The 16,436-nt window shown below is 42.2% G+C and overlaps 1 protein-coding gene across 1 annotated transcript in view; it reads left to right on the top strand.

Moving 5' to 3' along the window:
• Positions 1-16,436, top strand: part of LOC307143115 (NACHT, LRR and PYD domains-containing protein 1 homolog) — a 28,049-nt gene that overhangs the window by 8,813 nt on the left and 2,800 nt on the right. Inside the window, exons 2-10 of the mRNA XM_079844420.1 lie at positions 2,412-2,437; positions 2,732-2,860; positions 8,928-8,963; positions 9,082-10,864; positions 13,807-13,884; positions 13,978-14,016; positions 14,543-14,596; positions 14,856-15,140; positions 15,427-15,513. Coding sequence (XP_079700546.1) covers positions 2,413-2,437; positions 2,732-2,860; positions 8,928-8,963; positions 9,082-10,864; positions 13,807-13,884; positions 13,978-14,016; positions 14,543-14,596; positions 14,856-15,140; positions 15,427-15,513 — 2,516 coding nt within the window. The 5' untranslated portion in view covers position 2,412. The remainder of the gene's footprint in view (positions 1-2,411; positions 2,438-2,731; positions 2,861-8,927; positions 8,964-9,081; positions 10,865-13,806; positions 13,885-13,977; positions 14,017-14,542; positions 14,597-14,855; positions 15,141-15,426; positions 15,514-16,436) is intronic.

Here is a 16,436-nt window from a genome sequence, read left to right on the forward strand (position 1 = left end):
ATGGAGACATGAAAGGTTGATCGCTGCAAACCAATCCGATGGACGAACGCACTCGAAAATACGTTTGGTTTTCAACATCTTGAATGAAAGCCTGTGAAGGGTTCGGTTCAAGATGCGCAGGTCCAGGATCGGTCATAACCCACCGTTTTTCTTGGGTAAAATGAAGTATGGGCTGTAGAAGCCGGACTTCATCTCAGCTGGAGGGATGATCTTGACCGTACCCTTCACCAGTAGAATGGCAATCTCCGCACGAATGACAGGGGCGTTGCCACCCACCATGGTATAGCGGACTCCCCGGAGACCGTGCGAACTGAATCACATAGCCGTGAGGCCAGCGGCAGAAGGGGAAAACCAAGGATTCTCCCCCGGGCCTCCACCGGGGGAAGGAGTGGTCCTGTTACCATCTCCTGGGAAAGAACTGAGTTTGCCTCCGAGTGGCCCGTCTCAGGACTGCCTCTTAGCAGGCTGGGGGGCTGGGACGGGCGGGGCTGCCTTCCTGCGACGTCCTCCTCGCTTCGGCCTGGGTGAAGGCTGCTGCTGGGGCCGAGTGGGAGGGGCGGGAGCCGCAGGGGGGCGGCCTCGGCAGGGAGCAGGCTGAGGCTTCTGTGCCGGCGTCTGGGTGGAGGCAGCAGCTGGCCGCCGGAGGGGAATATGTTTTATTGCCTCAGTCTGCTTCTGAGTGGCCAAGAACTGTTGGGCAAAATCCTCCACCGCCACGCCGAATAGCCCAGCCTGGGAAATGGGAGAATTGAGGAACCGGGTCCGCTCAGATTCTCGCATATCAGCCAGGTTCAGGTCCAAGTCTTTGCCACCAAGGTAGACGTAAACCTACAAGCTTTGGACGGGTGCTTTGTGTCACCACGCCATGTTGAAGCGCTCTGCGGACACAGTTGCATCGCAACAGAACGTTCAACAGGGGGGACCGCTCTTTCACCGCGTCGCCATCGAGGGCAGTGAAGGCGGACGTGGCAGAGCTATCGCGAAAAGTCAAGGGAGACCTCCACGATTTCAACACCTCTTCATGCACTTCCGGGAAGAAGGGCGTTGGGGGTTGGCGGGCGCCTTCGGCACGGGCCACCCCCAGATACCAATCATCCAACCTCGGGACATAGTGGAGGGTTCCACACAAGCCCAAGGCTCTCAGCTGCCCGGGAAAGCATAGCTGTGAGCTCCGGATCTGACTCGGGCAATGCTGGCACTCCCAAGGGAGGCAGCACAGCCGAATCATCTCCGGAGGAATCCAGCCCACCTTGTGATGCGGTGATCGACATGGAATCGTCCGTTGGCGCGCCAAATGAAACACTGGGCCCAGGACGGGAAACACCAGCGCCATCATCTGGCAACACCACGGGTCCCGAGGAATGTTCGTCAGGTTGGCCCACACCGTCACCCTCAGATCACCCTGACCACCAGCCAAAGTATCCCCTCTCGCGGAGGAGATAGATTGTGATGTGATAAAGGGGACTCTCCTTCTTTTACGGAGATCACTGAGTCTCGATCGCAACGTTGCGATGGTCATGTTCCCGCAGTGAGAACATGACTCATCCATGAACGTGTGCTCGGTGTGCACGAGGCCCAAGCACGCCAAACAGCACTCATGCCCATCAAACGGACCAACCAGCCGACCAGTTAAGTATGTTTTATAAATTATAAGACATAGTTTAAAATATTACTACACAAATACTTTCAAATTCTCAAAGAAATACTTTATTCCTTTATTCAAATTGAACATATTTAATAATGAAATGTTGATTAAAACTCAAAATTGTAACAAATATGACAAAGAAGTGCATTTCATCCATGTAATATGCAAGGTGCACAAGCAAATATTGCTACCCCTTTCACCCAGTGTTGTAAAATTACAACATTGACATTACAAGCTCAAAATCTAATATAATTAAATTATTCAACAGTACCTTAATATCTGCATGATCTAGACATATTACTAATCACATAAAAAATATTTTGGGGCATTTTACTTACTTGAATGTTGATTTATCCAGTCCTGTAAAACTTCATGATGTGCTTCAAGTCAAGTTCACAGGTTGTAAGTTCATGGCCAGGTAAACAGGCCTATTCCCCTAATCTTCCATCCAATGGCATTGTAAGACTGAACAACAGGACCTATTAGTTGTGTAAATGTGGTCTTAGAGAGAGAAATAAAACTTCTGCAGGTTTATTTTAGTTTTAAACTTAATAAACTTGATGTTGTAATATTACAACAGTGGGCCTTACAGGGTTAGAGAAGTTCACAAGTGTGTGTCTTAAAGTGGAGTGGAACACAGCCCAGGTGTGTATGTTTATCTGAGCCTCATTGGTCTGTCACTACTTGTCAATGTCAAAATATTTTAGATAACTAATCAAATATTCCTGTTTTATTGTCTAATTGTTGTATTTCTTTTCTTGCACAGAATGAGCCGGGACCCGAGTCGTGACAGTACGTCAAACTTGTTTTAATAAAAACATATTAATTTTAGTTGTAACATGACTAATCCAGACAACGAACGACAATGAACCTACAGTATGTTAGAATGTTATTCATCACCTTGTTAAGTTTTAGTTTTGTTATGTAAAGTTTTTCTCTGCTCCTCAAGTTAGGCTTCCATATTTTGTGAATACTAAGTAAGTGGTGAATTTGATGGTATTTTTTGCCTAAAAACACAGCAGAAACATATTTATGATCTATCAAAATGTGTTATATTGTCAACATTTTTCCCCATTTCATTTTTAGAGATTCCTGGGAGATCTGACGATGGGCCGTATGTCAGCGCCACAGCTCAGAGTGGAGGTCATGTGACCGCACCTGTGCTCTATAACAGTACAATAACAGGCGATGTCCACATCACACATAATACACCTGGTAAGATATATATATATATACACACAGTGCTGGTCAAAAGTTTAGAAATATTACTATTTTTTTATGTTTTTAAAGTCTCTTATGCTCACCAAGGCTGCATTTATTTAGTCAAATAAATATAAAAATAGATTTAAAAAAACTTAAAATCTAATTTATTCCTGTGATCAAAGCTGAATTCATTATCATTACTCCAGTCTTCACAAATCATAAATGAATAATAAATGATATTTAAATATATTAAATTCATTATATACGTAAGTATATTAAATGGGGGGCTATTTCCTGCATTCTGCTTTATTTACAGTTCAAGAGTTGATTCTCATGATAACGTTTTAAAACACAAGTTCAACGTATGATGGAGTATTTCTGTGTCAAATACAAAGTTTCGAAAAGCTTTCTTTTGAGTATAGCCCTGTATGACATCACACACACACACACATCACCCAGAGCGAGAGCAAGAGCGCGTCCATCATCGACCTTCGTTCAGGTTATATGCATAGACTGTAAAAATGTCAACTACTGAATTAATTCATTCGTGCATGGCTGTACTAACAAGAAAAACAAAAAAATAAACAGATAAAGCCACATGCATGCAAGGCAACAGAACACTGACGGATGTCTAAACTTTATCTAAACCTGTCATTTATGCCAAACAGCTCATCATATCACTGGATGGTAGGCTTTTGACAGATGTTTGTTAAACGTGGCACTGCGGTAAATTAACGTTTGACATTAGACTTGCCGCATTTCATGTTTCTATTCTAGCCCAAACAAATACATGAACAAACGCCCTTTGCATTGCACACGGCATATTCAGAAAAACATTTCATAGCACAAGTTTTATGATAATTTTAAAACGTTAAATGTGTGTAGGCTAATACATACTCTAGATCCATTAAATTCAGGAACACTGAATAAACTTCATCGAAAGACTGGGTGATTTATGAAGTAGGCAAGTAATATTTGTGGGAGCAGCATTCTGACAAGAAAATGACACCTTTGGCCATTGCGTTGGGTTGTTTTTCCAGTCACAGATACTGTACGCAGGGGCGGACTGGCCATCGGGAGCACCGGGCGTTTTCCCGGTGGGCCGCTGGACAAAGTGGGCCGGCCCATTTCTACGTAAATATATATGAAGAATGAATAATAGTAAATTTACGTAGCCTAGTCTATATCCTTCCGTCAGCCCAGACGACGAATGGCCCACACGGCCCACTTGAGGGGAAAAACTCGACTCGATTTTGCCTGATCAGACTCAGTGGTGTAAAAGCGCTCGTCAATGTCAAAATGTAGGCGGGATTTATTGTCCACAGAATCCGAGCAGCTTGAATTTGAGCCGAGGTGAGATAAACAGCTGAACTTGAGGAGTCAATACAGCAATATTTTACGACTGTTTACGATTAAATGATGCGAACTACTGCTGACCTTTTCGACAATTTCTCAGATTGTAATGCCATTTACGTTATTCGACACACAATGCAAAATGAAACATTAATGTAGCAGTTTCCAGCATATCAGAGTGAATGTTTGTGTATCTGTTTCTAGGCTTCAGTAATATCAGTCATTTGAAAATGATTAATAAAACTCAAAATATTATTTTCACTAAAACATGCTAAAACTGGCAACTTTCATATTCAAGTATGTCCCGTGAAGGAACGTGTCATATACTAAAATAAATATAGGCTATAATTTGCTAGTTAGTTCACATGCATTATTTTACACACAAGCAATAACAGTTTGAAATAATTAAGACTTTTAATAATTAAGACTAATGTTTTTGAAAGGAGAAGGCTGAATTTATTTAATTAAAAATACAGTAAAAACTGTGAATACAATTTCTAATAGCTTTTGTGAATATATAGTAAAATGTTTTTTTTTTAATTCCTGTGATCAAAGCTGAATTTATCATTATTACTTGTCACATGACCCTGCAGATATCATTCTAATATGCTGTATTTTTCATTGAAAAAACCTTCAGGACCAATATAATTATAATAATATAATATACTGTAATAATCCACCTGGATGATGCGACGGCAGCCATATTGCACCAGAACATCCACCACACACCAGCTGAGTGTTGGAGAGGAGACAATGATGAAGCCAATCGTTTATGTATATGGGGATGATTAGGAGGCCATGATGGACAGATTAGATTAGATTATATTAGATTAGATTCAACTTTATTGTCATTACACAAGTATAAGTACAAGGCAACGAAATGCAGTTTAGGTCTAACCAGAAGTGCAATAGCAGCAAGTCCAGGATATACAATGATTGCATAAGTGCAGGACATGGATATGTACTGAGTATATATAAATATGTATAAATAGAGAGATGGTTGTTACTATAAACAGAACTGAATTTAAAGGTGAATATGTACAGTGAATAAATATACAGATGGCTATTACTATAAACAGAATTTACAGGTAAATATGTACTATGAATATAATATACAGATGCTATTACTATAAACAGAATTTACAGGTGAATATGTACTATGAATATAATATACAGATGGCTATTACTATAAACAGAATTTTACAGATAGAGTTATACAATGATATGTTAGGCTAAAATGAGGAAAATAGCATTGGATTAAGGTAGTGCAATAAATTATGGACAGAAGCTATCCCAAAAAAGTGTAAAAGTGCAGTGGAAAGTGGTTACATTTTACAGTTAAAAGTACGGTGCAAAATGCAAATGTAAACAGTTGGTACTGTAAATAACAGTCGGCAGTGCAAATGAGCATAATCCAGTTAAGGTATGGTAGTGCAAAATGCATAAGTAAACAGTTGTTACTGTAATAAACAGTCGGTGGTGCAAATAACAAAGTGAAGGAAGATGTGAGGTAGGAGAGTTATCAGTATATGAGGGGAGTGGATCAACGGGGGTTTGAGTTCAATAAAGAGACAGCTCTGGGGAAAAAACTGTTCTTTAGTCTGCTGGTCCTGGTCCGGAGGATCCTGAAACGCCTGCCGGAGGGCAGGAGAGAAAACAGTCTGTGGGCTGGGTGAGAGGAGTCCTTGAGGATGCTGCGAGCTCGATGCAGGCAGCGTTTCCTCTGGATGTGCTCGATGGCAGGTAGGGGAGTACCTGTGATGCGCTGGGCAGTTTTCACCACCCGCTGCAGTGACTTGCGCTCCGCAACAGAGCAGCTCCCATACCACACTGCCACACAGTTGGTCAGGATGTTTTCTATTGCGCAGTGATAGAAGTTCACCAGGATAGCCGAGGAGAGCTGATTCTTCCTCAGTGTCCTCAGGAAGAATGGTAAATGGACTGCATTTATATAGCGCTTTTAACAGACCAATGGCCATCCAAAGCGCTTTACACATTGCCTCACATTCACCCATTCACACACCGACGGCGGTGTCAGCCATGCAAGGCGCCATCCAGCTCGTCGGGAGCAGCTGGGGTTAGGTGTCTTGCTCATGGACACCTCGACACTTGGTCAGGTGGAACCGGGGATCGAACCACCAACCTTCCGGTTTGTAGACAACCTACATGTACCACTGAGCCACTGCCGAAGAAGAGGCACTGGTGAGCCTTCTTGACCAGGCTGGAGGTGTTGGTTGTCCACGACATGTCCGCCGAGATGTGGATCCCCAGGAACTTGAAACTGGAGACAGGTTCAACAGCCATTCCATTGATGTGGATGGTGTCGTGTGTGCCTCTTGACTCCTTCCTGAAGTCCACGATGAGCTCCTTCGTTTTGGTGGTGTTGAGGAGCAGGTTATTTTCGGTGCACCATGTGGCCAGGTGCTGGATCTCCTCCCTATAGGCAGTCTCATCGTTGTTGCTGATGAGACCAATCACCGTAGTGTCGTCCGCAAACTTGACGATGGAATTAGATCCATACACAGGCTTGCAGTCGGCGGTGAAGAGGGAGTAGAGAAACGGGCTTAGCACACAGCCCTGTGGTACACCAGTGTTAAGAGTGATGGATGTGGAGCAGGTGAATCCTGATCGAACATTCTGGGGTCTGTCAGTTAGGAAATCCAAAATCCAGTTACACATTGAGGTGTTGATGCCCAGGTCTCCAAGTTTGGCTATTAACTTGGTTGGGATGACAGTGTTGAATGCTGAGCTGAAGTCAACAAACAGCATGCGTGCGTAAGTGTTCTTATTGTCCAGGTGAGTGAGCACAGAGTGCAGGGCCATGGAAACGGCATCCTCTGTGCTCCTATTGCCGGAGTCTTTTAGGTGTTCCAGGACCAGCCGCTCAAAGCACTTCATAACGATGGGTGTGAGTGCTACAGGGCGGTAGTCATTAGGGCACCTCGGGTTAGAGTGTTTCGGCACTGGCACAATGGAAGTGCGTTTAAAGCATGATGGTACAGCTGCTTGGGCAAGAGACATGTTGAAAATGTCTGTAAAACCCCCAGCGAGCTGCTCCGCACATGCCCTGAGAACACGACCAGGGATGTTGTCTGGTCCAGCAGCCTTGTGCGCGCTGATCCGGCTCAGTGACTTGCAGACATCTGTGGAGGAGAGTGTGATTGGTGGGTCAGCTGAGGGTTTGAACTTGGTGGCAGTTTCTCTGTTGTCTCTTTCAAAGCGAGCATAAAAGTGATTTAGCTCGTTCAGGAAGTTGACATCAGTGGCTGCGGGGGTGGAGTGGGTGGGTTTGTAGTCACTGATGGCCTGAATGCCCTGCCACATGCGTCGAGGGTCAGAGTTGGAAAAGTGTCCCTCTATCTTTAGCTTGTAGCAGTGCTTGGCTTTTTTGATCCCCCTCTTCAGGTTTGCTCTGGATGTGCTGTAGGCTTGTGCATCTCCTGATCTGAAGGCAGTATTGCGTGACTTCAGCAGGAGTCGCACTTCCCTGTTCATCCATGGCTTCTGATTTGGGTATGTGGTGATCTGTTTCTGGGTTGTAACACTGTCAATGGTGGTATTGATATGATCCAATACAGAGGAGGTGTAGAAGTCAATGTCCGTGTGAGCGCCACTGGTGGCTTGAGAAGCAAACCCACTCCAGTCTGTGTGTAGAAACCTTTCCTGGAGTGTGGAATCAACCCCCGCAGGCCACACCTTGATGGTCTTCACTGATGGCTTCACACGGTTGATGAGGGGTGGATATTTGGGGGTGAGGAACAAAGAAAGGTGATCTGACTGTCCCAGGTGGGGGAGGGGTGTCGCAACGTATCGACAGGGGCCAATTGGCAAATTTGGCCAGGATGCTGGGGTTACACCCCTACTCTTTATCGAAGGACATCCTGTTTTTGTTTTTTTTAATGACCACAGAGAGTCAACCTCGGTTTAACGTCTCATCCGAAGGACGGTGCTTGTGACAGTATAGTGTCCCCATCACTATACTGTGGTGTAGGACCCACACAGACCACAGGGTGAGCGCCCCCTGCTGGCCTCACTAACACCTCTTTCAGCAGAAGCCAACTAGTTTTCCAAGTTGGTCTCCCATCCAGGTACTGACCAGGCTCAGCCCTGCTTAGCTTCAGTGGGAAACCAGTATTGGGCTACAGGGTGATATGGCTGCTGGCAAATAAAGATGAAAAACTTTTCTTCAAAAGCAAAATTAATTTCCTATTATCACTGTTAAGCTGCATTGAAGCATGCTGTGTTGTATAAAAGCGCTATATAAATGAAGGTAACTTGACTTGACGTGTTGCGGACCGGTTGTTATGGGCCGCTTTGTGTCAGAAAGTCCAGGGCCACTTTTTTTGCCCCAGTCCGCCCCTGACTGTACGGACAATCCGTCTCAGTTTTTCTATATAGGCTATACTGGGTTAATGGCATGCATTTCCAGTGTTGGGGAATGGATTGCCCCCCCCCCCCCCATGCCGATTACGCCTCCACGCCACACCCCCAGCTATGACACGACACCGACCAAGTCAAGATTAACACGAGACTGGCAGAAACTAACCCTTTAAAATACTATTTTAGATTGCAATAAAATTTCACAATATTACTGTTTTTTTCTGTATATTTGATCAAATGCAGTCTTGGTGAGCATGAGAGACTTCTTTCAAAATTCTGACCGGTACTCTATGCATATATGAAATGTGTAAATGTTTCATTATGAATTGTCTCTAATGTTCTCCAGGTGTTTCTGGGCTTCGCACACAAACACAAACCTCAGGTGACCTCAGGATTTTATAGTAATATGTTACCTTAGTATTTACCTCCTGGTCTGACATTTCTTACTAATCAGAATGTCTAAAATCCACTAACTCTTTGTGCATTGATCATTTCTACAGATATCAGCTCAGTGATTGACAAATATAAGGAGCTGATCTGCAGTGAGTATCAGTATGTGAGCGAGTATAACTCACTGCCTGGTGAACAGGTGCTGCTGTCTGAGCGCTTCACAGAGCCCCTGATCATTCAGAGCCACAGAGATCAGAAAGAGAGAGAAGAAGACATCCGCTTCAGGAGCAGTGATCAATCTGTCCATCTGAGCCGTCTGTTCGATCCAGATAACCGCAGATTCAGCCCTCGCTGCAGCTCCAGGAGCAGTGATCAATCTGTCCATCTGAGCCGTCTGTTCGATCCAGATAACCGCAGATTCAGCCCTCGCTCCAGCTCCAGGAGCAGTGATCAATCTGTCCATCTGAATGATCTGTTCGATCCAGATAACCACAACATCATCCCTAGAGCTGTTATACTGCAGGGGAACTCTGGGAACGGGAAATCCTTCACTGTGCAGAAGATCATGATGGACTGGGCATCTGGTGACCTCTACAAACAGCGGTTCAATATCGTGTTCCACTTAAAGTGTAAGGAAATAAATCGCATGTCTGGAGAAAAGAGTTTGGAGGAGATCTTGAGCTACAGCTGCAGTTTAACATCAGATCAGATCTCACAGGTTTTACAGGAGACGCCAGAGAAGATGCTTTTCATCGTTGACGGATTTGACGAGCTGAGACTCACTCAGGATGATCATCCCAAGTCTCCACACACTGCCCTGAATAAAAGAGCCCCACCTGAGGTCACTCTTTGTGCCCTTTTGAGGGGTCGAATCCTGCCAGAGTCCTTCCTGCTGGTCACCACCAGATCTACAGCTACAGACACACTGAGTAAACTGCTCAAAGCACCTCAGAGATTCACTGAGATCATGGGGTTTTCAAGTGAAGGGGTTGAGAAGTACTTCCAGAGATTCTTCCGGAATGAGGAATTGTTCAGGAAGGCTTATGAGTATGTGAAGGCAAATGAAACCCTCATCACCGCCTGCTCCATCCCTGTTATCTGCTGGATCATCTGCACGGTTATGCGAGAGAGATCCAGAGACGATTCTGATTTAACAAGCGGCCTTGAAACCACAACCTCCATCTACGCTGACTTTGTGTCCACTCTACTGGAGCATCACTGCCAGGGTTTGAGTCAGTCCGTCCCGGCCCTGCTGAGGAGTCTGGGTCAGCTGGCAGAGAAAGGGATGCTGGAACAGCAAGTCTTGTTGGATGAGAAGATGGTTAAGGAAACGGTTGCAGACCCTGCTGGCAGTCCGTTCCTGAGTAAGTTCCTCTTTAAGAGGAGAGTCCACCAGGAGATGATGTTCAGTTTCATGCATCTCAGCTTTCAGGAGTTCTTCACTGCTCTGTATTACGTCTCACTGGATGGAAACGAGTTTGAGGAGAAATTCACAAACGTGTGTTTGAAGGGACAATTTGCAGCTGTGGTGAAGTTTCTTTTCGGTCTAATGAATGAGGAAGTTAGACACACACTTAAGAGGAAACACGGTGTGTGTGTTCATCCAAACACACAGAAGATTCTGAAAGACTGGCTCTTCCAACGCAGGAATTCTCTCGAGATTCTTCATCATCTCTTTGAGCTCCATGAAGAAAGCTTTGTGAAAGAAGTTCTGAACAAAAAGAGTGAAGTTTTGGTTAAGTTTACACCTCTAAGAATAATAGACTGCTGGGCGCTGCTGTACTGCGGTCAGTGCTGTCAGAGCATGAAAAAACTGAGTCTCGATGACTGGGGTTTATCATCTGAAAAACTGGCTGTGATCCTGCCTGTACTCCACAAGTTTGAGGAATTAGAGTAAGTATCCAAAACAAACCCTCAGTGAACTCAAAAAGTAGGTGTAATAAGTCGACAAATCCCTTTAAAAATTGCTGCTTTTTGTGATGTAAAAAAATGTACATAAGTAAAATCATATCAGATCTTTTCCACCTTTAATTGTGAATGTATGAAACAAACAAAAGGAAACTTAAGGGGAGGGGGGGGGCACCTTTTTAAAATGAGCGTGTTACTACACTATATTGCCAAAAGTATTGTGCCGCCCCTCCAAATCACTGAGTTCAGGTGTTCAATCCCTTCATGGCCACAGGTGTATAAATCAAGCACTAGGCCTGCAGACGCTTCTACACACATTAGTGAGAGAATGGGCCGCTCTCAGGAGCTCAGAGAACTCAAGCGTGGGGCCGTGATCGGTTTCCACCTGTGCAATAAGTCCATTCGGGACATTTCCTCACTACTAAATATTGCAAAGCGTAGGATGCAGTGGGGTAAAGTGCGCCGCCACTGGACTCTAGAGCAGTGGAGACGTGTTCTCTGAATAACCAATCACGCTTCTCTGTCTGACAATCCAATGGACGAGTCTGGGTTTGTCGGTTGCCAGGAGAACGGGACTTGCCTGACTGCATTGTGCCAAGTGTAAAGTTTGGTGGAGGGGGGATTATGGGATGGGGTTGTTTTTCAGGGGTTGGTCTTGGCCCCTTAGTTCCAGTGAAAGGAACTCTTAATGCTTCACCAAGATATTTTGGACAATTTCATGCTCCCAAGTTTGTGGGAACAGTTTGAGGACGGCCCCTTCCTGTCCCAGCATGACTGACCATTTTTTGCAAGAGAAAAATGGACAAATCAAGTTGTGCTAAGTTGACAGACTCTTACTCATAAAGACTGTCTGCTGTATTAAAAGATAAATGTGTTTCTAACAAGTGTGAGTGTGCACACTTTTACAATCAGGTGTTTAAGACTTTTATATTTGTTAGTTTTGAATGTTGTTGTTTGTTTCAATAGTGCATCAAAGTTGGAAAAACATCTGACATGATTTTAAGTGCTTTAACAAAAAAATCTGTAATTGTTACAGGGGGTGTAGACTTTTATACCCACTGTGATCAGTTGAGGTTATTGACACCTCTGGTAAATATGATCAAAGATGGCTGTGAAAATTGTTTATCCTTTTGATCTTTCATTCAAAATAATCGCAAAAATCAAACCTTTCATTGAAGTAAAAGAATGGAAAGTCGGGGGAAATCTCATTATGAAATAAATGCTTTTCTCCAAAACACATTGGCCATTATTATTGGCACCCCTAGAATTTTTAAGTAAAATATCTCTGAAGTATATTCCCATTAATTTGCATTTTTTAGCACACCAGGGTGACTATGAGCATGAAACTGTCCAGCCATGACTTCCTGTCCCACAGGAGTATAAATATGAGGAAACACATCATCATCACAATGAGCAAAACCACAGAATATAGTTCTGATGTGCAGCTGACGAGTGTTGAGCTTCACAATATAGAAAGTGTCTGTAAAGAATCCCCATTTCCACCATCAGGGCAATAATTCAGAAGTTCAATCAACTAAAGATGTTCTGAATTCGGAAGAGGACATGTGTGTGTGTGTGTGTGTGTGTGTGTGTGTGTGTGTGTCGTCCTAATGCACGAGAGGAGGACAAACTCTCTCACAGGGTCACAGATGGGGAAGTGCAGAGATTAGTTGAGTCTTGGGGTCAGAAAGACTAAAATAATGACCAAACAGCTCCTACATCAGCTCATGGTGTTCGGGAGGGTTTGAAGAACAATCCTCCTCGCTCATCCAGAAACTCCAGCATATTCAGCTCAGACACGACTGGAGCTTCAGACGGACCTGCTTCTGTGGTCACATGACACTAAAACAAGAGCTTTTGGGCAGAAAACACACCAGATGGGATATAAAGACCCCATGCCCTCGGTTAAATACACCGCTGGATCTTTAATGCTGAAGCCTATTTTTTTGTTGGAGGTCCCGGACTTCTTGTTCAGACACATGGCATCATGGATTCTAGCAAACACAGCAGATAAAACATCAAAATCAACACAGAAATGTGTGACTGAGCACAGAATGAAGGCCGTCCCAGTCCCTGAGCTGAACCCTATAGAGAACTGAAGAGAAGAGCTGGAATCTGAAGGGTCTGAGAGATTCTGTGAGGAGGAATGATCTCTGATCTCCAAACTCATCAGGCAAACAGCAAACAGTGTTTAATAAAAGGTGCCAATAATTATGGCCAACATGTTTTAGAGAAAAGCATTTATTTCATAATGAGATTTACCCCACTTTCAATTCTTTTACTTCAACGAAAGGTTCGATTTTTGTGATTATTTTTAATGAAAGATCAAAAGGATAAAAAAAATTTAAAAATTTATTTTCACAGCCATCTTTGATCATATTTACCAGAGGTGCCAATAACTCTGATCGTGACTGAACCTTCCCACTTTTGACATTTTCAACCTAAATCAGAAAAAAAGCTGTTAAAGGATTAGTTCACTTCAAAATGAACATCTCCAGATCATTTCCTCACCCCATCTCCGTTGGTTCCCATTGAAGTCCATTATGTGGAGAAAAATCCTGGAATGTTTTCCTCAAAAAACTTAATTTCTTTTTCACTGAAGAAAGAAATACATGAACATCTTGGATGAGATGGAGTGAGGAAATCATCAGGAGATGTTCATTTTGAAGTGAACTAATCTTTTAAAGGATGATGTTTTATTTATTTATCTGACTTCATTCTTCAGATTCCAGGATTGTTGTTTGTATATAGACTTTATTCTCCAGTCAAACAAGCGTGCAGCATCTTTAGATTTTCTATTGTCTGTAGAACTGAAAACCGGAAGACAGAACACACTGAGCGCTGAAAGGGGCAGGGCTACATGAGCTCTATAATATCAACATGAAATATAGTCTTCATAACTGATGATATTTGATCTGATTTTAAAGGTTGAGAGCAGAATCATATTCTGATATGGCTGCTGTAGTTAATGCTGTCTTGAGAGGACGGACACTGAGCTCACAGAGGTAATGTAGGCTCACACACACAATGCTCTTTCATTGGTTTCTGTTTCTCACTTTAATATCTCAGAGACTGTTTTTCTCTTTATGCCTTTGCAGAGTTGAAATCAACAAACCTGATGTCCTTAACCTTTTTGGGTAAAGAAAAATGCATAATTTAATCTTTGGAGATTCTCCTCATTTGCAGTGTCAGTGACAAATGAAGCACCAGTTTTCTCTCTCAAGCTGTAAATGAGGTTTTGTTGAAAATATAAATGAAGGCTAACATTTGAGGTGTGTTTTAATGTCGAGCGATATTATAAATCAGGAAACTATTGGGTAAAATAATGCCATTCTCTTGATTCGTGCTCGAGTAAAAGTGCAATAATTCAGATTGAATGTAAACAGAAATCTCTCAAAGGACAGCAGTCATTATCAGTAATCCTGATTATAAGATCAATACATTCTGATTATCAGTTTAACCATTTTACAGTTTTCATTGACTATAACTAAACTAAAATCCCCTAAAGAATAAAACTCGACTAAATAAAGAAATAAAAAGCAGATTAAATGAACACTAACTCATAGAGGTCATTTCTTTATTATACCAGACTCACATGCACAAATCCCTTCAATGTTTGTTTTTGACTTTTATATTTGTGTTGTTCTGTGTCTGTCTTTACAGAAGATATTTTAATATTATATCAGCTGTTCTGTCAATCAGTAAAGATCTGTCCAGGTAAAGAAAAATCCCCTTTTCAAGCATAATTTAAATTTTCATGATTCTACATTTAAATATAAATTACATATATTAGGCCTATATTATATTATTATTACATATCATATATCATATAATATTATATGTAATTAAATACATATAAAGTAAGTATTAAGCTGCTCAATTAATCTCTCTATTTTTTACTGGTAGTGATGCAATAATAGCTGGTGCCAGAGAATTGTGATATAAACTACTAACTCTGTCCTTAATTGCTTTTTAGCGTCCGTATAGAGACAGACAGAACCGGTGGATTCAGACCCAATATGAGTGGAGTCACTGTCACGTTTCCACAGTCCAGTATAATTCACTTTGACTGGACAAATGTCTTTCAAGAAATTCAAGCTTGGACAGAAATGAATGATGGGAACGGAGATATGCCAATATTTCCCCTCCAATCTGTGCCTGGACTGAAGAAGATGTTTCTGAGTGTGTGGAGTCTGGCTGAGTGTCGTGTTACTCAAATGATCTCTCTCAGTGAAAACTGCCCCAGTCTAAGAGAACTCAGGTACGACATGATCTCATGAAATCACTCGTGCATGCTCATATTATCTCATGCTCATATTATCTCATGCTAAGGTAACAAAGAAGAAATGACTTTAACTAAACAAAGGACTGGTCAGAAATACATCGGCCCTCATCAGATTTATGTCCATTCATAAGTGCAATATTACACAGTGGAACAGAATTCTGTCACTCAAGATATTGCACAGAATGCCTGTAAATGTTAATACAGTGTAAACAATGCAAACATGAGTTGACTGTATAAATGTGTGAATATGTTCATACTGTAGGATAAAGTGTAGAGATGTATCAGAGGATGGATTCAGGCTTTTGCAGAAGTCACACACAAGGCCAGACTGTGAACTGACAATTGAAAGGTTAGTATTGCTTTAAGGTTTATAAATATCTCATCTCAGTTTTATTTTGATGTGTTTGCTCATAATTTAGAGGAACAGCGATCAGTTAATCATGATGTGACATTAATATATTTGATATTGTTTGATTTCCCACTGACATACAAAAGCAGAAGATATAAAAGCGTGTGTGTGTGTGTGTGTGTGAGAGTGTGAGTGTGTGCTAGCAACATGCTAATTGTGTTAGCTAATAATGCTAACATCATGCTAATTGTGTTAACATCATGCTAGCAACATGCTAATCATGTTTGCATTAATGCTAGTAAAATGCTAATTGTGTTAGCATAATGCTAACAACATGCTAATAATAATGTTAACATCATGCTAATCGTGTTAACTCATTCTAACATAATGCTAACATCATGTTAATTATGTTAGCTATATGTTAATCGTGTTAGCATCTTCTTAAAAACATGCTAGCTAAATGCTAATCGTGTTAACATCATGTTAACATGTTAATCGTGTTAACATTATGCTAGCAACATGCTAATCATGTTAACATCATGCTAGCAACATGCTAATCATGTTATCATTATGCTAGCAAAATGTTAATCATGTTAGCATAATGCTAGCAATATGCTAATCATGTTAGCATAATGCTAGCAACATGCTAGCTATATACTAATCGTGTTAACATCTTAAAAACATGTTAGCTTTATGCTAATTGTGTTAGCAGTTACAGCACCCTAGCAACCATATATCAACATTAACGAGCCATATCTCAGCACCAGAGCATTGTAGAAATACAGAGTTGGGCTCTTTTGACTCAGACTGGCCAATAGTCTTTAAATATCACCTCATTGACTGTATAGCCACACCCTAGCAACCAGAGCACCCTAGCAACCATTTAGAGCACCCTAGCAACCGTATTGCAACATAAAGAAGCC

The sequence above is a fragment of the Gobio gobio genome (genome assembly GCF_949357685.1).
Source record: "Gobio gobio genome assembly, chromosome: 19".
Classification (NCBI taxonomy): domain Eukaryota; kingdom Metazoa; phylum Chordata; class Actinopteri; order Cypriniformes; family Gobionidae; genus Gobio; species Gobio gobio.